Here is a 20,016-nt window from a genome sequence, read left to right as displayed (position 1 = left end):
TTCAAGGATAACCAAACAACGCAGAAACGTAAATATGAATAGAAATGAAATAAATAATTACATTAAAAAAAGAAAAAATACAACAGTGAGGAGGAAAAATGAATTAAACAATAAACATAATTAACATCCACATAAGACATAAATAACAATATTGAATACAATTTTATAAAAACACCAAAAGTGAACTTTTTATTGTAATGAGAACTTTATGTTGGACCTTTAATATGTCGCATGAACCGGAAGTGGTTTGTTCGTTTCATGACCGGCGTTTATCATCCACAGCCTCATTCCTCCGTGAAGTGACAGTGAAATAATGAATTAAAACCATCTTGTTTACTCTCTACATTTTGCGGATTGACTGTTTTGTCCACATTTGATTTCGGACGTGCTGTTTTTTGATAGATCCCGTAGATTTTAAAGATGTCTGTCGTGGGTTTTGATCTGGGTTTTCTGAATTGCTATGTAGCAGTAGCTCGAGCTGGAGGAATCGAGACGATTGCGAACGAATACAGCGACCGATGCACACCGTGAGTCTCTCATTAACAACCACATACATTACAAAAACAATGCAGATGTCATCTAGATTGTTTGGTGGGTTGTGTAAAGATGCATATTTGTTAACTGGGTCGCTTTGTGACAGACATGGATTTGACAAGCATGTGTCTCAATCTAGTGGGCTGCATACCTAGACAGCTTATCATGCACACCTTGGGATGTTGTACGTGTTAATAAAAGCATGTCATTGTCGTGTACCATTACTATGATAGTTCACCCAAAAAGGAAAATCTGTCATCATAATTTATTCACTCTCATTTCATTCAAAGCCTGTACGACTTTGGAACAAAAAAGATGATATTTTTAGAAATGTCTGTATTCAGTTGGGCCGATGTTGTTTGGTTACCAACATTCTTCAAAATATTTTCTTTTGTGTTCTGCAAAAGCGGGAAGCTTATATAAATTAGAATGACAGTGGGAAAATGGTAATATATATATATTAAAGTATTTTGATTTAGGTATTTTTGTGGTGTTGTTATAATGTGTAATGATTTTAGAATAGTATTTGTTATTAGGGATGTAACAATATCAAAATCTCACTGTATGATAATACCTCTGTGTAAAGTCCACTGTACTATATTTATTTCATATTTAAAATGACAAATGTAAATGATGACTTAGAAATGTGTGTGAAACATCCTCTTTTCTTTATCCTCTTATCGTAACTGTTGCTTAGAGGTATGGGATGGGTCAAATGACCTAAAAATCCCTTTTATAAAATAAAATAATTACACCAGATAGACCTTGCCAAAGGTAACATCTATTATTTTTTCCTAACATTCTCAATGTTAGGCCCAGAAGACCTATTGTTTCATACAGTCATGTGACCATGATAATATTGAGACAATTTTGCTATTGCGAATGCGTTAACACGATATTGATCATATTGTTACAACCCTATTTGTTATGTCCAGGCATTTTAGATCTAAAAATGTACAATTATCATTTTAGAGCATGCGTTTCCTTTGGACCCCGAAATCGATCTATTGGTGCTGCAGCTAAAAGTCAGGTATGTGACGTGCCAGTCTGCAAGATTTTTGTAACCCTTAAAGCTACATCTTTGCATTAATATTTGTGTTTGTGATTACCCATAACGCTATTATTATCATATTGTTTTAACAAGCTGGTCACCAACTGCAAAAACACCGTCCAAGGATTCAAATCTTTCCATGGTCGAGCCTTCTCTGATCCATTTGTCCAGAACATGAAGTCCAGGCTTGTGTATGACCTGTCACAGATGCCTTCAGGAACAACAGGCTTAAAGGTACATACTGTAAAGTGAGATGTTAACAAGTGCACAAAAGAAAAGACCTGAGATTCAATCATGCAAACACAAGACTGATCAGACTGGTCTAGTTTTGACAAAACCCCAAGCAGTGTTTTATGATGGAATGAAAATGGGAAAAGTAATTCAGTGTTTGTGCTGTAGCAGTTGTGTGTTTTGTGATGTTTTATAGGTGATGTACTTGGAGGAGGAGAAGGTCTTCAGTATTGAGCAGGTCACAGCGATGCTCCTGTCCAAACTGAAGGAGACCGCTGAGAGCGCCCTGAAGAAACCGGTTGCTGATTGTGTCATCTCTGTGAGTTTATAGGCTGTTCGTAGACTTCTGTTGTCCACTTTACAGTGCATGTCTATTTTGATATCAGGTTCTCAAGGAAATGCTGTTTAAACTCTCATAGGTCCCCTGCTTTTTCACTGATGCTGAGAGAAGATCTGTCATTGATGCAGCTCAGATTGCAGGACTCAACTGTCTGAGACTTATGAATGAAACAACTGCAGGTGAGTTGGGCAGAGTTTACAGCACCCCACATCCGTTTTCCTGAACATTCCTTTTTACATTTTCTTTCTCACACAGTGGCTTTGGCATATGGGATTTACAAGCAGGATCTTCCAGCGCCCGAGGAAAAGCCGAGGAATGTGGTGTTTGTGGATCTTGGACATTCAGGCTACCAGGTCTCGGTCTGTGCCTTTAATAAAGGCAAACTGAAGGTGTGCATTTTGTACTCAAAAACATGATCATGTTTACAATTCCAACATCCAATTGATACTTTTCTTTTTTTTTGGTGCTTCGTCACACTTTCTGAAAAAATGTGTTACACTATTTGGAAAATGAACATTATGATTAATCAGTTTATCTATACCTGCAGATTCTAGCCACAGCCTTTGACTCTGAGATGGGAGGCCAAGACTTCGATGAGAGGCTGGTGAAGCATTTTTGTGATGAGTTTGCAGTGAAGTACAAGCTGGATGTAAAGTCCAAGCCCAGAGCTTTGGTGCGACTCTACCAGGAGTGTGAAAAGCTGAAGAAACTGATGAGCGCAAACTCCTCTGATCTGCCCCTTAACATCGAGTGTTTCATGAACGACATTGATGTGTCCAGCAAACTCAACAGGTAAAAAGAGTCTTACATTTGAGCTAAAGTTACTTATTCACAACCTGATATGATGTGTTATGAGCTCTAAAAGAATCTCCTACATTGTTTTATTTGTGTGACAGGGGTCAGTTTGAAGAGATGTGCGCTGACATCTTAGCAAGGGTTGAACTTCCACTGCGCAGCATCATTGAACAAGCTCGTAAGTTAAGCTTTTCTTTATGCCGAGAACTGGTATGAGGCTGGGAATTGATAACCACACATGCATAAAATATAATACATTTAAGTTACGGAAATTTTTCATGATTTTAGTTTATATTTAAACATTTTGCAGATCTGAAAAAAGATGACATTTATGCTGTCGAAATATTGGGAGGAGCCTCTAGAATGCCGGCCATCAAGGAGAGAATCAGCAAATTCTTTGGGAAGGAAACGAGCACGACGCTGAACGCAGATGAGGCTGTGGCCAGAGGATGTGCCCTTCAGGTCAGTCCGTATTCTGCTTCCTCTGTTCACTCGGTTAATGCTAACATCTTAAGAGGACTCGTAGAACTTCGGTTTGATAGCATATTCACTGAATCAGTTTTTTTACTTCCACAGTGCGCTATTCTCTCTCCTGCTTTCAAAGTCCGTGAGTTTTCCATAACGGATGTGGTTCCTTTTCCGATCTCTCTGAAATGGAATTCTGCAGCTGAAGACGGAGTCAGGTACAAAGCATTGTCACATTTATGGCTTTACCACGTTAACGGTTTGGATTTCAGTAGTTTTGTCTGATTGTGGCCAATCTTTGATTGTCTGTTTTTACATTTCAGCGACTGTGAGGTGTTTCCAAAGAACCATGCATCACCTTACTCAAAAGTGTTAACCTTCTATCGGAGAGAGCCTTTTTCTTTGGATGCTTACTATAACTGCCCTAAAGAGCTCCCTTATCCAGATCCCACAATAGGTATGGCTATAACCCCATAACTGTGGAGACACATGCCTGGCATTAAAGCACTGAATAAAAAATACAAGGAACTAAAGCACAATGTTTTTTCAATGTCATTGATAGACCTACAGTACATCCTAAGGATATGTGAAAATGTTTACATTACATCTTAGTTACACCTTATATGCATACATTTTGCATTCAAACATGTATTAAATAGTCTTGCATTTGTTGTTTAGGACAATATGTTATCCAAAAGGTGGTACCTCAGGCCACAGGTGAGAGTTCAAAGGTGAAGGTGAAAGTGCGAGTCAATATCCATGGGATCTTCAGCGTGTCCAGCGCTTCACTAGTGGAGATCCAGAAGTCTGAGGAGGAAGAAGAGAAAATGGACACTGAGCAGACCTCTGAAAAAGAAAATGAGGTGTGTCTTGGATAATAAAATGCTGTCATTTCTCACCATTATATAAACCAGTGTGTGGCATTACAGATTCATGTTTTGCTAACTTTTTTATTCTGATCCTTTGTCAGAGTAAAATGCAGGTTGATCAAGAAGAACAGAAGTCACCAGGAGATGAACAAGAAGCTGGGGAGAAAAAAGCCGGAACAGAAGAAATGGAGGTAAATGAGATGTAACAACAACTATATGTGTAACCACTTGCTAAATGATCAGATGATAGCCATACATAATATCTCTCTATTGGCTGTTCAGACGTCCACAGAGGAAGGCAAACAGGAGAAGAAATCCGATCAGCCTCCGCAGGCCAAGAAGCCCAAAGTGAAAACAAAGGTCTTGGATCTTCCCATTGAAAACAATCCACAGTGGCAGTTAGCCAATGAAATGCTGAATCTGTTCGTGGAGAGCGAGGTAGGTTTTCTGTCCAGCTGAAATTTGGATTAAGGGCCAGAAGTTTTCAACACCACGATTAAAGCTACTGTGAAATTGATTTCCCCAGGGTAAAATGATCATGCAGGACAAGCTTGAGAAGGAACGAAACGATTCCAAGAACTACGTGGAGGAGTATGTGTACGAGATGAGAGACAGACTGAACGGGATATTCGAGAAGTTCGTCAATGAGAGTGTGAGAATCAAAGACTTAAATGCATTGTTTCCACATTCTAAAAAATTAAGGAATTTAGAATTTGTTATCAAATCTGAAAAAGTTTATATATATAATATTTATCAATATCTATTCATGGGAGAAATCTGTAAAAATGAAATCTTTATTACAATTATTTTAAAAAGTAATGCTGTCAAATCGATTAATCGCAATTAATCGATAATGTTTGTCTTTATATAATATATGTGTGTGATGCGAATATTAATATGTATAAAAGCACACGCATACATGTGTATATATAACAAACATTTCCATAAATATATATAAAATTATACAGAAATATAATTGACAATATGTATAAGTAACAATTACACATATTTCTTAAATATATACATGTATGTTTGTGTATTCATATATGCATATAAATATACAGTACATGCCACACACACATTAACTAAACGCAAACATCTATTTTGTAATCGATTAATCGTGATTAATCGATTTGACAGCACTATTAAAAATATATTTACAATGTAATCAAGAGCCCCTTGCAAAACCATAACAATTATATGGGAATATTGTTCTGAATTGTATTTAAGTTTAACATAATTTATGGACCATAGAATTAAAAATTATATTGCAGTGCTTGACATACAATGATTACTTGTTTTCTCTTGCATCCACCGTCACAGGATAGAGACACTTTCTTATTAAAACTAGAGGACACTGAGGCATGGCTCTATGAAGATGGCGAGGATCAACCTAAACAAGTGTACATCGACAAACTTGCTGACCTGAAGGTAATAAATGCCTTCAATATCTCTAATTTGTGATACAGTTTGATGTGAATTTGTATACCAATATGTGAAATACGATTCTATTACGAGATCTATTCATCTGTTCTGACTATTGTTGCAGAAACTCGGCCAGCCCATTCAAGACAGATACACAGAATCTGAAGAGAGACCCAAAGCTTTTGATGAGTTGGGCAGACAGTTGCAGCAATTCATGAAGATTGTAGAAGCCTATAAAACCAAGGTGAGACTTCATTACTGTGTGTAAGTAGTTAGAAACGGACCCTTCCTGTACGATGGCTTCACATTTTGAATTGTGAATTATAGGAGGAACAGTATGACCATTTGGATGAGACTGACGTGCAGAAGGTGGACAGGATGGTGAATGATGTCATGATCTGGATGAACAGTCAAATGAACCAGCAGAGTAAACAGAGTCTCGCCATGGAGCCCGTGGTGAAAACTTCAGACATACAGGCCAAAACACGGGTCAGTAATATTTACAACAAGCACAGATTTTGCGCTTCATAATGAATATGGATGAATGTTGAGTATACCTCGGCTCAAATCAATTCCAATTGTTTTAACAGGAGCTGTTCTCTACCTGCAATCCAGTTGTGTCCAAACCCAAGCCCAAAGTGGACTTGCCAAAAGAAGAGAACCCATCAGAGCCAAACGGACCGGTCAATGGACAGGAAAACGCAGAGGCTCAGTCCAGCGGTACAGAACAAGCTGCAGCAGACAGTGCAGAAACTACAGAAGCCAAGCCTGAAATGGACCTTGACTAAGCGCGCTGTGTAATGTTATGTTAACATTACACGTTATGCTACGTAATGTCATGTTAATGTTAACTTTTATGTTTCCAGTGACTGCTAAAGCCTTGATCACTGACACAGCAGGTTGATTCTGGCAATGAGAGGATCGGCGGTTACGTTTTTGCATGTCCTTTTATATTAAAGAAATCATAACTCAACAATGCTGTAAGCCCTCTGAGAACAGTTCTGTTCAGGAATATGCTGTTTGGTTCTGTTAACTGATGTTTCAATAAATACGGACTGAAACATATTTGTACATGTTTATATTGTTTGATGAATATATAAAAGGTAGTTTGGTGCAACAATGTTTTTTACAAAGTACCCCAAGGTGCACTCACTTAAAACTAGCATAAAACCCTCTTATTCAAGAAAACCAGCAACAAACCTAAAAAAAATGCAGAAAGACGGTACATATGCAGCCACGGACAAAATTAAGATACCAAAACAAATTGTCATTTCAAATCAGCCTTTCTAGATGTATTGTGGTCATTCCAGTCCAGTGTTTGTTGAATTTCAACAAAATCAAACCTCAGGAGTCATCAAACAGCTTCCGGTTTGGTCATCAAACAGCAATGTGAAAGACTGACAGAATGACAAGACGAGGTTATCACATAAAAAAATAATTTGTAAACGTTTCCTACATACAGGTACATAAACAAATAGGACTGTTGATTTGCTTAAAAGTGAATATGAAATTGTTTTCTTTGCAGTATTTGAGGTCTGAAAAAATACAGAGCATTGCATTTTTTCCTGTTATTTTAACCTGTTTCTCCAGTTTTCATTTTCTGCAAATATAAATGCAACTATAAAGTTATTGTTATTTGTTCACACCTAACCTAAACACATACCTATAAATACTACATTTTAAAATCAGAAAAACGGTCTCTTAATTTTTTCGCGGCTGTATACAGACCACTTTGGAAAACGTAAGCAACGCTGTTCTGAAAGAACTTCATATTTCAATTTTTTTAACACTACACAAACGTTTGAACAAAATACAACCACAACAGAACATTTTTTATTTTAAAATAAAAAAATAAAACGGGAAGTGCTTCTGCACCATTGTTTACGTTTTGGAAAGTGGTCTATATAATGATATATGCTGTATAACGGCTACATTTCTTACAGAAATTGACCATACAGTAGTATCTTGTTTTTATTGGTCGTAAAACCATAATAACTTGACCTCAAATTTACTATGGTCTTACCAGAATAACCTTGGTTAATTTCCCCAAGGGGAAATTTTGGTCATGTTTAATGAATTGCTCAAATATTTTAAAATGTAAATTAATATTTTTCCTCTGTAAATTAAATTGACCATAGTTACACTTTAAATACCATGGTTAAACTATGGTTACTATAGTGGTCATTTGTGGTTGCTATGGTTTTACGATGAATTTGTTTGTTTGAATAATATATTAGCTACTAGAAGCTTAAAATGGCTTGACTCGTTTTGTAAGTCACTGTAATATTTGGAGCTCAAATGCTAGATTCGCAAACTCCGCAACATTTCCTGAATCACGTGATCGTGTTCCTCTGCCCTGCGGAGCTGTTACATGAAAACCAACACATCATATCATCCGGTAAGTGTTTAACAAACATAAGACTTGACGATACCTTCTAATTTGCTCACGTGTTGACAGTATCTTATTGTTTCAGTTCAACTTAAACGAATACAATTTATATTCGTGTTACAAATGGCACAAGCGTCCGTTATCGGCGAATGTACCGCGCGCCTTCAGTGTTCAGGGAAGCGTCGAAGTTCGTCGCGTCGCTGTCATTCACACACGACTGTACATTTGTGTTTATAGTTTCGATTATTACTTCACTTCCGTCCCATTCTAACGATAATGAGGCTAAAGTCTGCATGTGAGTTTGCAGGTCGTTTCACCTGATCGCTCCACGCAGACACCATGAAACTCATCATACTCAACGACTATGACCAGGTCAGCGAATGGGCTGCCAAATACATCAGAAACAGGATTAGAAAATTCAATCCAGGTCCTGACAGATTCTTCACTCTCGGACTTCCCACAGGTAGGATTGTTAAACAGTTTGTGCATGGCATATTTTCTGTTGAATCCATGTCTGTGATCCATCAGTGTTTGGGTTATTTTCCTACAGGAAGCACTCCCCTCGGATGCTACAAGAAACTTATCGAGTATCACAAGAGGGGAGAAGTATCTTTCCAATATGTGAAAACGTTTAATATGGATGAGTATGTAGGTATGTGGGGATCAAGGGTTGACGCCGCTGTCATATATTCGGTCGTAACATTGCACTAAGTGAATGTTTTTTCAGGACTTCCTAGAGAACATCCTGAAAGTTATCACTCATTTATGTGGAACAACTTCTTCAAGCATATTGACATCCGAGCAGAGAACACTCATATCTTGGACGGCAACGCGTCCAATCTAGAGAAAGAATGTCAGGACTTTGAAGCCCAGATCAAAGCTGCTGGAGGAATTGAACTTTTTGTTGGCGGTGAGACGGTAGATTAAACTTTGACCTGAAGTCATTTGATAAAGGTCTACGGGTAGATGAATGTTTGGTAAGCTACCATAAAATATTGTGGCATAACTTTCTCAGTGTTGTGTTAATGTTGTAGGTATTGGACCTGACGGTCACATCGCCTTCAATGAGCCCGGTTCTAGTCTTGTGTCCCGAACACGTGTTAAGACTTTAGCCATGGACACGATCCTGGCTAATGCACGTTTCTTTGATGGAGATCTTTCTAAAGTCCCCACCATGGCTCTCACTGTTGGTGTTGGTACGGTCATGGATGCTCGGGAGGTACGCTTATTTTAATATTATTTTATTTATGAATTCACACACTTTATTCTAAAAATGTCCTTCCGACCACCATTGATGTTGTATGACACAGTAATTACACATTTATTTAATCCTTTTTGGGTTAGTTGAATATAGGGCTAGGTTGGCCTACATTTTTTTATTACAGCACCTAAAATCTGCAGTTGTTACCCATTTTAAATTCACCAAGAAATGCCGAATATAAATCTATTACTTTTATTAAGTAAACAATTATGTATACCTATATTTTTGCTATATCTGATTTCTTTAAAAATTAAGATGAAAGTCTGTCTGTTTCTACAACACAGTTCTGTTTATAAAATAGCAAAGAGAAAAATCATTTTAGTTGTGCGCAGATCTGACACATAACATTTTTGTATTCTGTTTTAGGTCATGGTACTTATCACGGGTGCTCATAAAGCATTTGCCCTCTATAAAGCCATAGAAGAGGGAGTAAATCACATGTGGACTGTATCAGCTTTCCAGCAGCATCCTCAGACTGTATTTGTGTGTGAGGAAGATGCCACACAGGAGCTGAGGGTCAAAACGGTCAAGTATTTCAAAGGTAATAAAGGCCCTCTCATGCTTTACATGGTTCAGTGATCTCTTTCTGTTTCTACTACAGTATATCTGCTGAGAGAATGCAGGAGTGAACATGAGAATATCAAATACGAGAAAATTAGATCATCCATTTGTTGGTGTGTTTTTTTTCAGGCATGATGCATGTGCACAATAAGATGGTGGACGAGCTATAGATCTACAGTCAAGAGAAGAATCTACACAGATTTCGCAGTTTAGCAATGTTGTGTTTTTGATCACATTTAGTTCTTTTTCATTTTTTGATAAAGTTTATACTTTGTTATTAAACATACCTGATTTTGAATAATGAATATTATACTACTTATTACACAGTCACAATGGAATAATATAGTGAATAAGTGGCACATTATTGATAAACTGGTGTTTGAAGGGAATTACTTGTGTGTCTCATTTCTACACAACAGTATACTGTACTGTACTGTATTTATTTTTAACTGACAGGATGTGTTTTCTATCATGTGCTTACAAAATAAAAACCGTTTCAGTATCTCACTAAAAAACTTAAAAGTTACGTTTAAATAACTTACAAATGATTCACGTGCTGTGAAATCAGCCTGACTCCAGAGGAACATTTAATTTATTACTTTTATTGGCATGTATTAATACATAGGAGCTACTGCTGACAATGATAATTCATAAAGGAAATTTACAGCAACTATACATATGAATTCACATGTTGGAGTGGACAAATTCCAGACACAGAGTTTGCACCCATGAAGGGCACTTCAAGAAGGGGACACCACACAAAAAGTATGTTTTTATTGCTCTATTTGCCTAGTGTATTTCAAATGGCCACATTATGAAACACAATTCTGCAACTCCCTCCAGAGTTCATACGCTGCTCTTTTAAGGTAGTATGGCAGTAATGCATCCCACATGAAAATTTATTGTAGTATATTTTAGTATTGTACAGGTATAGTAATAATATTGTAGTAAATTATAGTATACTGTTGAATATAATAATTATATCATAGTATAGTATATTAGTATATTGTAGTAGTATACTATAGTATTATGTAGTGTTAACTAAAGTAAATTGATAAACTAGTAAACAATGTACGTACTTTAATATTTTGCCTACTCTAGTAAGTTTCACAAAAACTATACTATTTAAAAACAATTATTACGATTTTGCTACAGTTTGATAAAGACGGTTTTACCGGATGCGCATGCCTGGCCCAAAGTTGACCTCCAGTCTGTGTTTGGTTATAATAACAACAATTTATTTTATATTTAATTTACATGAATACACATTTCTATTAATACTTTATTGTATATTAATTGTATCAAATAAAATTAAAACTACTCAACAGTTTCCGGAGGTCTACCGGAAGTTAAAGGGAAAGTTCAACCAAAAAATTCTGTCATCATTTACTCACCTTTGAGTTGTTCCAAACCTGTATACATTTCTTTGTTCTGATGAACACAGAGAAAGATATTTGGAAGAATGCTTATAACCAGACAGATTGACTACCATAATAGGAAAAAATACTTAAGTTTTTTTTTGTTCTGTTGAACACAAAAGAAGACATTTTGAAGAATGTAGGACAGCAAACAGTTCTGGGGCACTTTTGACTACCATTGTATTTTTTCCTACTCAATGGGGGCGAGATCTGTCTGGGTATAAGCATTCTTCCAAATATCTTTCCCTGTGTTCATCAGAACAAAGACATGTATACAGATATAGAACAACTCGGAGGTGAGTAAATGATGACACTTTCATTTTTGGGTGAAGTATCCCTTTAGGTTTGGGCCACATAATATTTGTTGTTGTTGCAGCTGCTGTTTTTCTCCTCAGATACTTAATTTCAACGTCCAAGTTTGTCATCTGTTCTTATTTCGTACATAATCTTTGCGCCGTCATGAACACTAGTTACACTAGTTAATAGTTACAGGTAAGGATTGTGAATAATTTATCCGACCTGACTAAAAATGTTGTCTAGGTAGGCAGCTCACTATCATGTGAGAACACGGCCGCAGAGGTCGCTACTGCAGCCAACTGAGCATGAGCAGTCGCCATTATTTGGGCTATAGATTAGCCTAGTGCTGCCAATCTGGGCTATCTGACTTCATACCAGAACAGATTAAATAAACCCAGCGAAGACAGGTATTTATTCGTCATATCGACTGACGCTAAAGGTAAACGAGTAAGTATTGGTGCTGTATGACTGGTTAGCTGAAGTGATCGGCGCACAACTAAGAATGACAGAGCAAAGGAGTGGATATCAGCAGGTAAGGTTAACCGATCATTGGTTTCTTGTTAACATCAGGTTGTTTTATTTACAGATGACTGGTTTTGCAGGAATGTATAGACTCGAATTGCTTTCAAAAATAACTTCTGTGGGTTTGGATTATGGTGTGTGTCAGGACAGAGGCTGTCAGAGTCAGATTAATTAGCTGGTTAGCATTCGTCCGCTTACCTCAGCAGCGGCCTTCTTCCTCCGCGAACCATAAACAAACCAAACCGGAAGTTTGGTTGATAAATTAGATTGTTAATTGTATATTAATTTAATAAAACGCATATACTCTTCATTACTAATATTTATGTCTGTCAAATCAGTAGGGTACTAGTCTGAACAACAGTAAACAGTTTTTGACTCAAAAACAGTAATGTAACGTTACTCTCCAAGGCCGAGGCGCACCTGTTTCGTTTGTAAATAGCCTACTTCTCTAGGTGTAAATGTTCGTTTTTATGATCAAAATCAGCATAATTGTTCAGTCTTACTGAAAATGGCATTACATTCACACTTATTTCCTTACTTTAGTTGAGTAATGAGGAAGAAGGGGAGGTTTTTCAACAAGCCACCGACGCACCTCCACCTTACAGCAGCCTTGCAGCGAGTAACGCAGGTAACAGATTCGCGATCTCACCTGTCCGTGTATATTAACACATTATTAGTCTAAAAACAGTATAAATATTAGTGTATCATTTATAATAATTTTTTAGCTGTGACTTTCAGCTAAATTGTAGCTTTAATAGATTTATTTTAGTTGAAAATGGAGGGATGATGAAATGCTTGAGGTGTGATCTGGCAGTGAACGTCAACAATAGCAAAAGCTCATATTCCCTCTTATTGAAAAGGAATAGTGTACTAGCATAACAAAAGAGGCACAAAATGGATCAAAATGGCACTTTTTTCTAACCCCAATGATGCCATACTCGGTTTATGCCTTTGTAGCTTTTTTCGAGTACAAAGAGGACGAAGGCTTTCCCAAACCCCCCTCATACAATGTTGCCACAACATTACCATCATACGACGAGGCTGAGAGGATCAAAGCTGAATCCACTGTTCCCTTGGTCACTGAAAGGGTTAGTGTGTAAACCATCTGGGATTGTTCTTGGTCAATAGCATACTTGCGTGTGACGCCTTGTACTTTCGCTTCAGGATGAAGACTTTATTGGCAGAGATGGCTTTGACGATACAGACCAGCTGCGGGTCGGAAACGATGGGATATTTATGCTGACGTTTTTCAGTAAGCGTGCACGGCACTCACACTGACATCTGTCCATTTAAACAGCTCATAAAACAAGTTGACAAATGCAATTTTCTTGCCTGCCCTGTTGTGTTTGCTATTAAAACAAAGTTAGGGTGGGGCATACCAGAGATCTTGCCTTTTCTTGGCTTTAAATTGCTTTGTGGGTTGTCGCTTGCCAGCTGTGGCCGCTTTCTGTTTACTGGGCCTGCATACAGGACAAGTCATTGTTTTGTTTTTAATGGAATTCATTTTAATAGATCAAATCTCTATTGACACGGTCATTTATTATAGATGGAATGATGGATGAATAATGAATGCATAATACACATGAAGGCACAACACTGCAGCAGATACAATATGTACAGTATGTTAATGGCTCTGTGTTCTTTACGTTCTCAGTGGCGTTCCTATTTAACTGGATCGGCTTCTTCCTCTCCTTCTGTCTGACCACCTCTGCTGCTGGTCGCTATGGGGCGATATCTGGCTTCGGACTGTCCCTGGTTAAATGGGTTCTGATTGTCAGGGTAAGACCTGTTGTTAATGTTGCATTGTTTGACAGTGCTCACTATTTCTTTGCTTGGAATATCCAGCACGGTTTAAAATATTTGCGGTTTATTAATATAAGATTTTGATCCTTTTTTTCTGTGGTTTAAACAGTTTTCCACATACTTCCCTGGATATTTTGATGGGCAGTACTGGCTTTGGTGGGTTTTCCTGGTTGTAGGTGAGTGTTTATTTGGTTGAAGAAGTACAGTGTAAATAAACAATTTCAGTTTTTTATCTTTGCCTTAAGAAATGGGTGAAGGGTTATATTTACACAGTATGAATTGTTATGTAAAATTCCTTTTAGGATTCCTGCTGTTTTTCCGGGGGTTTGTGAACTACTCCAGAGTTCGCAACATGGCAGATCATTCTATGACTACGCTTCCTCGAACCCGAGTTCTTTTTATCTATTAGGTAAATAATCAATATTTATTAACAGGTTCTATGAATAAAGATTAGCTTCAAATTTCAAAAATAAAGCTTTTAATTTTCTAAATGTTTGAGAGTATAATGTACATACATATATAAATATATACTTTTTTAAATGTTTGAAATAATTCCTGATTTTAAAATGACAAAATGTTTGTTTGTGAATAGATGTTTCCTCAGGATAATTGCAAAATGATCAATGCATTGAAATCTAAGCAAGCCGCCTACAGCTTTCTGAATCTTCTGGACATAAATGACAGCATCTGCTTTCTACAGCCCTGCATCTCTCAGTTATTTACATCGTACATCTAATTACAATTGCATTTTTACTAAAATATTTCAGTTCCTCCAACAACCTTCGGGGCTTCATACCAAGTGCAGTCATATGCATTCATTTTTAGTACTTAAATTTGCACGTGTTTGGCATTTTATGTTTCAGTAACCAGTGATGCCAATTTGGTTTGGTGAAATTCCCAGTCACACACAGTTTCTTTCTGTGAATGTTTTCTTAATTTGTGGGAAAGCTGTAATTTTACTTTGTGAGTAAATCAGGTAACTGATCTTTCTTTTGTGGTTTAGAAAAGAGTATGTATATAAGGTGTACAAGAAGATAGCTGAATTAAACATTAGGAATGCATTTAAGCAAATTTATATTAACATAAAACAACTGCTGGGTTCTTGTAACGATAAAAGCATCAACAATACTTAAACCCATCTCAAATAACAGTCATGAAGTGGACCAAAACTGTAGTTATTAAACACAAGATATGTCTAGATTAATAACGGGTTCTTTTAAAGCTGATTCAGCATTCTAGCACATTGAAATATATTACGCGCTTAATCAATCAATGATCGGGTTTAATCTAGAATATTTTATATGCCAAATGTAGCAGATGAATTATTGACCTTTTTATTTTTATGGAAAAGTCTGGTATGAGATAGTGCTTCATGTGTTTGTGATTTCTATGTTTTACACTTGTCAAGTAACGTTTAATAAATGTAACCTATATGGCAACACCACAGATTGCTTTGTGCATTTGTCAGTATCGCACGTCTGAATGCATTGCCTTTGTTACACTGCCAAAAATGTACAGAGATTAATCAAACAAACAGGTAAGATTATTTGCAGATGTAAAATTATTTGCTTTGGTCTCAAATGTCTGGTCTAACTATAATTTTAATAGCTGCATTAAAATGATGTATACACATGAAAATGTACAGTATGCTTGAATTATTCTTGTCGATACGTTTTGTTTGTATGTTTTATTTGCAGTTTATATTCATCATTTTTCAACAGTCTTTACATAGCTCAACACAGGTCAATTCAGATTAAATGATTATGATAATTTAGATAATAAAACTAGAAATGTACATTCACAAGGCAGAATACTGACATCATATACTGTATGTGTTGCTGGTGAAAAGAAATACAGTACAGGTAAAACTACACAATTTAAAATTCTACATTGAAACTAAACTTTCTTTAAGCAAAATATAAAATAAATTACAAAACCTTTAACTGTCACAGTAGTGCATTATATAATTTGTATTTTGATCAGTGCATATTTAAATAAAGTTTTGATCTGGCAACATTCAAGATTTAGTAGAATATTTACTGAAGTAATGATATAATACTCACCGGCCACTTTATTAGGTATACTTGTTTAATTGTATGTTAACACCAGTATCTAGTCAATGCATTTAGGAACATGCACATTGTGTATAGCATGTGTTAAATCCAAGCATCAGAATGGAAAAGAAATGTGAGTTAAAGTGATAGTTTAAAGTGATAAATTCTGTCATCATTCACTCGCCCTCTTGTCATTTCATACCTGCATGACTTTCTTTCGTCCGCAGAACACGAAGGAAGATATTTTGAAGAAAGTAAAGTTAACTGGCCTGCATTCAATTGCATTGGTTTTGAAAGTTAATAGGGGCCAGTGCTGTTCGGTTACCAACTTTCTTCAAAATATCTTAAGAAAGTCATAAAGATTAGAAATGACAAGAGGGTGAGTAAATAATGACAGAATTTTCATTTTTGGGTAAACTATCACTTTAGGTGACTTTAAACATGGCATGGTTGTGGGTACCAGACAGGCTGGTTTAGTAGTTCAGAAACTGCAGATTTACTGGTATTTTTACATAGAGCTGTCTCTAAGGTTTACAGAGAATGGTCCGAAAAAGGAAAAATATCCAGTGAATAGCAGTATTCTGTGATAAAAATGGCTTATTGATAACAGAGATCAGAGGAGAATGACCAGACCGGTTAAAGCTCATGAAGAACTATTCTGAACGATTCTTCAATCTGAAAGCATAAGGGAATTGAACGCTGTCCTAGCAAACTATACCTTATAAAGTGGCCGATTATTTTTAGGAGATATCATATTAGTGTTAGTTTCCAGTTTAAGTTGAGTGCATGTTGTCAGTTCACATTTGTTTACATTGGTTTAAGTAGCAGGTTATGGGCTTCAGTCCTGTACCTGGTCCACTTGTCGAGGGAGGAAAAAAACAGCCTTTTGTCCGACGTGTGTTCTTGGGCCAAGTTTCATTTTCCCATTCTTTTTAATTCCAACATACCAGTTTTCACCATGCGTGCGAGACTTATACGTATTGTAGTGGTTTTCCTCCATTCTCTCCAAAAAGTAACTTTCATCGGTTACTGATGTCTGTGAAGACAAGACACAAGTAATGGATGTAAAACTAATACAGTGTACTTACAGTTTTTGTTTTGTTTTTAGACTTACTGAGCCATACAGCTTGCCATCTTCATTCATGGCGAGGTATTGTCCTGTCTCCGTTCCTTCAATAACCACCACTCCTGGACTTGTGGCTTTAACTCGCAGTATACCTATAAACTCAAACACACAAAGAAATCTTTGTAACGTGTTTGTATTTCAGGTGATTAACAGACTTAAGGCTAGTCCCAAACTAAAATGAATTTTGAGCTGTCTTAACTGAAAATATCTTGCCCTGACATATCTTAAAATTATGTCATATGTCTCAAGATGCACATCGGTAATGTTGTTTCTAAGGCATTTTTAATAAAAGCGACTTAAATATCCTAAATTAACTAAGGCATAGTCCTGAGGCTAAGCCTTGTCTATGAAACCGGGCCATTATGTCACAGTTCTTATAAACTGTTATAAATGATTTTTTTATATAGAATTCTATTACATATACTGTACATACCAGCATATAGTATGTATAGGTACACAGGTTAGTTTCACAATTAACATGTTTGTATACTCTAGTAAAAAAGCAATACATTTAAAATACATTTCTTTCATACTAAGTATAGTATAGTTCAAATGTCTTAACATGTTTTTACTGACATATCGCTTAAGACTTACTGATATAAAATTATAAGTAAACTTTATTTGGAGTACTACTTGTACACAACGCACATTTCTTAATATTAAGCCTAAATGTGTTTTAATGTCACTTTTGACAAGGATTGTATGATTTTGAATAATATCAGTCTTTTAATACAAGATATTTAAAGTGTACCTGAAGTATACTTGCACTAGTTCCACTTTCAATCAACAACCCACAATCAAATATACTTCAGTATATCTTTAGTTGTACTTTAGCACTACTTCTGCGCAATTAAAGTCCATAAAGGTACAAATTAGTTGTTCAATTTAGTAGACTTTTAAGCTTTTATACTACTTAAGTATACCAAAAAGTACAATTGCATGGTGTTTTTATTAAGTACATTAAGCGAAAATGGATTTGCAGTATACTTGGCATGAAATAAATGTATTTCGATATATGTATGTATCTCTCTCTCACTCTTGTGCGCTCCATATATTTATATATGAAGAGTTTGGTTCCAAAATGAGATAACTCCATTTTTAAGAATAAAAAAAAATCATGTTTTTATTGCGTTAGTAGCTGTATTTTTTGAGTGATTATGGCTTAAATCAAAACCAACCAACTGCAGTTTGATTGATATTAATTGGAATGCACAATAAAAAAACGTGATTTTTGAAAAATTAAAAAGTTATCTCATTTTGGAAACAAACTCTTCATATATACTGTATATACAGTATAACTATTAAAATGTGTACAATATTAATCAAAGTAAATATATTTTGCTTATGTAATACATTATACATTCTATATACTTTTTGTAAAACATACATGCAATTAATTTATTTGTTTACATCACTCATTTTAAACATTTATGCAAAAGCAAAAAAAAGTTATTGAAAAGCACCGTATATTCAAGTGTTATGTATACTTGTGTGCACATCACAGGTGCTGCTGACTCCATAATAAGAACATCATATCATATCCACCCCGCATTACCCCCAACTCCATCACTATTTCACCTCCATGTGTAAAAAACCCCCCAAGTAACATATTCGAAGCCACAATAAGGTTATTTGCACGTATAGGAAGCATTGAACTCACTGTAGATATTTTCCTCTCGTGTCCCAGACGCTGTCCCGTCCTGCAGGATCTGAAGGTGAAAGCCTCCATTCATACAGTATAAGCGCTTGAGCGCCGTGTAGTCGGGCAGCTCGAAAGTCTCTGGTGAAAATGCTGTAACATCGGCCTCTGTCATACCGCCGTGCTGTCTGAAATCAATGATCTACTATCTAAATTAAGCTCTATCTGAAAACAGATAACGACTCGCAAAACCCAGCAAGCGACCTATCGAGACGGTATTTGGAGACAGTTAGCTCGGGAACGCGCCTGAGAGGCCCTGAAAGCGATCTAGCTAGTCAGCTTTGTGTGTTTTGAAGCGCAGCCAATATTTGATGACGACGAGTGTTTGTGTTCACTCACCCGAGACTCCGTTGGGATGCGCACTTTTATAAATACGCCATTATAACGCTTAGGAAATATACAAAATGACAGTGTATGAAATGTATAGATTGTTTATTTTATATGGCTTATTAAGAAGTAAATTGTCATTTGATGTTGGCAGAAATGTTCTTATTTATGATGTTCTCTTTCAAATACTTTAATATGTCATAGATAGTAGCAAATACAAACGGGTTGATCTTAAAGGGATAGTTCACCTAAAAATAAATACGCCATTATAATGTTTAGGAAATATACAAAATGACAGTGTATAAAATGTATATAGATTGTTTATTTTATATGGCTTATTAAGAACTCATTTGTCATTTGATGTTGGCAGAAATGTTCTTATTTATGATGTTCTCTTTAAAATACTTTAAGAATGTGTCAGAGATAGTACCAAATACAAAAGGGATAGTTCACCTGAAAATAAAAATCCTGTTATCATTTATTCACCCTCATGTCGTTCAAAACGTGTGTATGACTCTTTCTTCTGTGCAACACAAAAGGAGATATTTTGAGAAATGTCTCAGTGGCTTTGTGTCCATACAATGGAAGTCAATGGGGGCCAATGTTGTTTGGTTGATTTTCTTCAAAATATCTTGTTCTATGTTCTGCAGAAAAAAGTCATACAGGTTTAAATTGACACGAGGGTGAATAAATGCTGAAGTATTTTTCACGTTTGCTCCAACTGTCCCTTGATTTGAATGAACAACGCCACATTTATTTATTTATTATTTATTTATTAGATATTATTTATTATAATGATCTTGCTTGGTCTATAAACACCATGCACTGCGCTGTGTTTTACCTTTCTGT

At 36.1% G+C, this 20,016-nt stretch overlaps 4 protein-coding genes across 6 annotated transcripts; 3 read left to right on the top strand and 1 right to left on the bottom strand.

The window, feature by feature from the left end:
• Positions 1 to 244: 244 nt before the first annotated feature.
• On the top strand, positions 245 to 6,794 carry hspa4b (heat shock protein 4b). Its single transcript, XM_057349334.1, has 19 exons — positions 245 to 527; positions 1,507 to 1,564; positions 1,679 to 1,819; positions 2,013 to 2,135; positions 2,236 to 2,335; positions 2,412 to 2,545; positions 2,704 to 2,948; positions 3,053 to 3,129; positions 3,262 to 3,413; positions 3,528 to 3,634; positions 3,740 to 3,873; positions 4,095 to 4,279; positions 4,387 to 4,476; positions 4,568 to 4,723; positions 4,812 to 4,937; positions 5,609 to 5,716; positions 5,835 to 5,954; positions 6,038 to 6,199; positions 6,301 to 6,794. Exons 1-19 carry the CDS (start codon positions 421 to 423, stop codon positions 6,496 to 6,498), a joined length of 2,523 nt encoding a protein of 840 aa, XP_057205317.1. The 5' UTR covers positions 245 to 420; the 3' UTR covers positions 6,499 to 6,794.
• Positions 6,795 to 8,033: 1,239 nt separating this feature from the next.
• Positions 8,034 to 10,429, top strand: gnpda1 (glucosamine-6-phosphate deaminase 1). 3 transcript variants are annotated; one of them, XM_057349820.1, is made up of 7 exons: positions 8,034 to 8,108; positions 8,407 to 8,562; positions 8,650 to 8,751; positions 8,827 to 9,009; positions 9,134 to 9,318; positions 9,727 to 9,901; positions 10,051 to 10,429. In XM_057349820.1, the coding sequence occupies exons 2-7, from the start codon at positions 8,439 to 8,441 to the stop codon at positions 10,089 to 10,091; spliced, it is 810 nt and encodes a 269-aa protein (XP_057205803.1). In that variant the 5' UTR covers positions 8,034 to 8,108; positions 8,407 to 8,438; the 3' UTR covers positions 10,092 to 10,429. The 3 variants fall into 3 exon arrangements, with proteins under 3 accessions (XP_057205803.1, XP_057205806.1, XP_057205804.1); XM_057349823.1 differs by having other exon boundaries at positions 8,047 to 8,108; positions 8,400 to 8,562; XM_057349821.1 differs by having other exon boundaries at positions 8,047 to 8,108; positions 8,388 to 8,562.
• A 1,498-nt stretch (positions 10,430 to 11,927) lies between these two features.
• ndfip1 (Nedd4 family interacting protein 1) lies at positions 11,928 to 15,405 on the top strand. Its single transcript, XM_057349824.1, has 8 exons — positions 11,928 to 12,168; positions 12,702 to 12,786; positions 13,116 to 13,246; positions 13,323 to 13,410; positions 13,813 to 13,937; positions 14,071 to 14,137; positions 14,264 to 14,370; positions 14,554 to 15,405. The coding sequence occupies exons 1-7, from the start codon at positions 12,139 to 12,141 to the stop codon at positions 14,368 to 14,370; spliced, it is 633 nt and encodes a 210-aa protein (XP_057205807.1). The 5' UTR covers positions 11,928 to 12,138; the 3' UTR covers positions 14,554 to 15,405.
• Positions 15,406 to 15,516: 111 nt separating this feature from the next.
• Positions 15,517 to 19,147, bottom strand: fgf1a (fibroblast growth factor 1a). Its single transcript, XM_057349825.1, has 3 exons — positions 18,802 to 19,147; positions 17,130 to 17,233; positions 15,517 to 17,051 (listed from the first exon to the last, which is right to left on the bottom strand). The coding sequence occupies exons 1-3, from the start codon at positions 18,953 to 18,955 to the stop codon at positions 16,854 to 16,856; spliced, it is 456 nt and encodes a 151-aa protein (XP_057205808.1). The 5' UTR covers positions 18,956 to 19,147; the 3' UTR covers positions 15,517 to 16,853.
• Positions 19,148 to 20,016: the final 869 nt, after the last annotated feature.

Source organism: Triplophysa rosa, linkage group LG13 (genome assembly GCF_024868665.1).
Source record: "Triplophysa rosa linkage group LG13, Trosa_1v2, whole genome shotgun sequence".
Lineage (NCBI taxonomy): Eukaryota > Metazoa > Chordata > Actinopteri > Cypriniformes > Nemacheilidae > Triplophysa > Triplophysa rosa.
Note: the sequence above shows the minus strand (reverse complement) of the source record. Positions and strands in the feature narration are given on the sequence as shown.

Excerpts from the sequence above, each read along its gene's own strand:
- fgf1a (XM_057349825.1), bottom strand. The coding sequence starts at position 18,955 with ATGACAGAGGCCGATGTTACAGCATTTTCACCAGAGACTTTCGAGCTG. Across the intron at positions 17,234-18,801 it reads ACGAGAGGAAAATATCTACA|GTATACTGCGAGTTAAAGCC; the intron begins GTGAGTTCAATG and ends TTGAGTTTATAG. Across the intron at positions 17,052-17,129 it reads ATGGCAAGCTGTATGGCTCA|ACATCAGTAACCGATGAAAG; the intron begins GTAAGTCTAAAA and ends TTGTCTTCACAG.
- hspa4b (XM_057349334.1), top strand. The coding sequence starts at position 421 with ATGTCTGTCGTGGGTTTTGATCTGGGTTTTCTGAATTGCTATGTAGCA. Across the intron at positions 2,136-2,235 it reads TTGCTGATTGTGTCATCTCT|GTCCCCTGCTTTTTCACTGA; the intron begins GTGAGTTTATAG and ends AAACTCTCATAG. Across the intron at positions 4,938-5,608 it reads AGAAGTTCGTCAATGAGAGT|GATAGAGACACTTTCTTATT; the intron begins GTGAGAATCAAA and ends CCACCGTCACAG.
- gnpda1 (XM_057349820.1), top strand. The coding sequence starts at position 8,439 with ATGAAACTCATCATACTCAACGACTATGACCAGGTCAGCGAATGGGCT. Across the intron at positions 9,319-9,726 it reads CGGTCATGGATGCTCGGGAG|GTCATGGTACTTATCACGGG; the intron begins GTACGCTTATTT and ends ATTCTGTTTTAG. Across the intron at positions 9,902-10,050 it reads AACGGTCAAGTATTTCAAAG|GCATGATGCATGTGCACAAT; the intron begins GTAATAAAGGCC and ends GTTTTTTTTCAG.
- ndfip1 (XM_057349824.1), top strand. The coding sequence starts at position 12,139 with ATGACAGAGCAAAGGAGTGGATATCAGCAG. Across the intron at positions 13,411-13,812 it reads ATTTATGCTGACGTTTTTCA|TGGCGTTCCTATTTAACTGG; the intron begins GTAAGCGTGCAC and ends TTACGTTCTCAG. Across the intron at positions 14,138-14,263 it reads GTGGGTTTTCCTGGTTGTAG|GATTCCTGCTGTTTTTCCGG; the intron begins GTGAGTGTTTAT and ends AATTCCTTTTAG.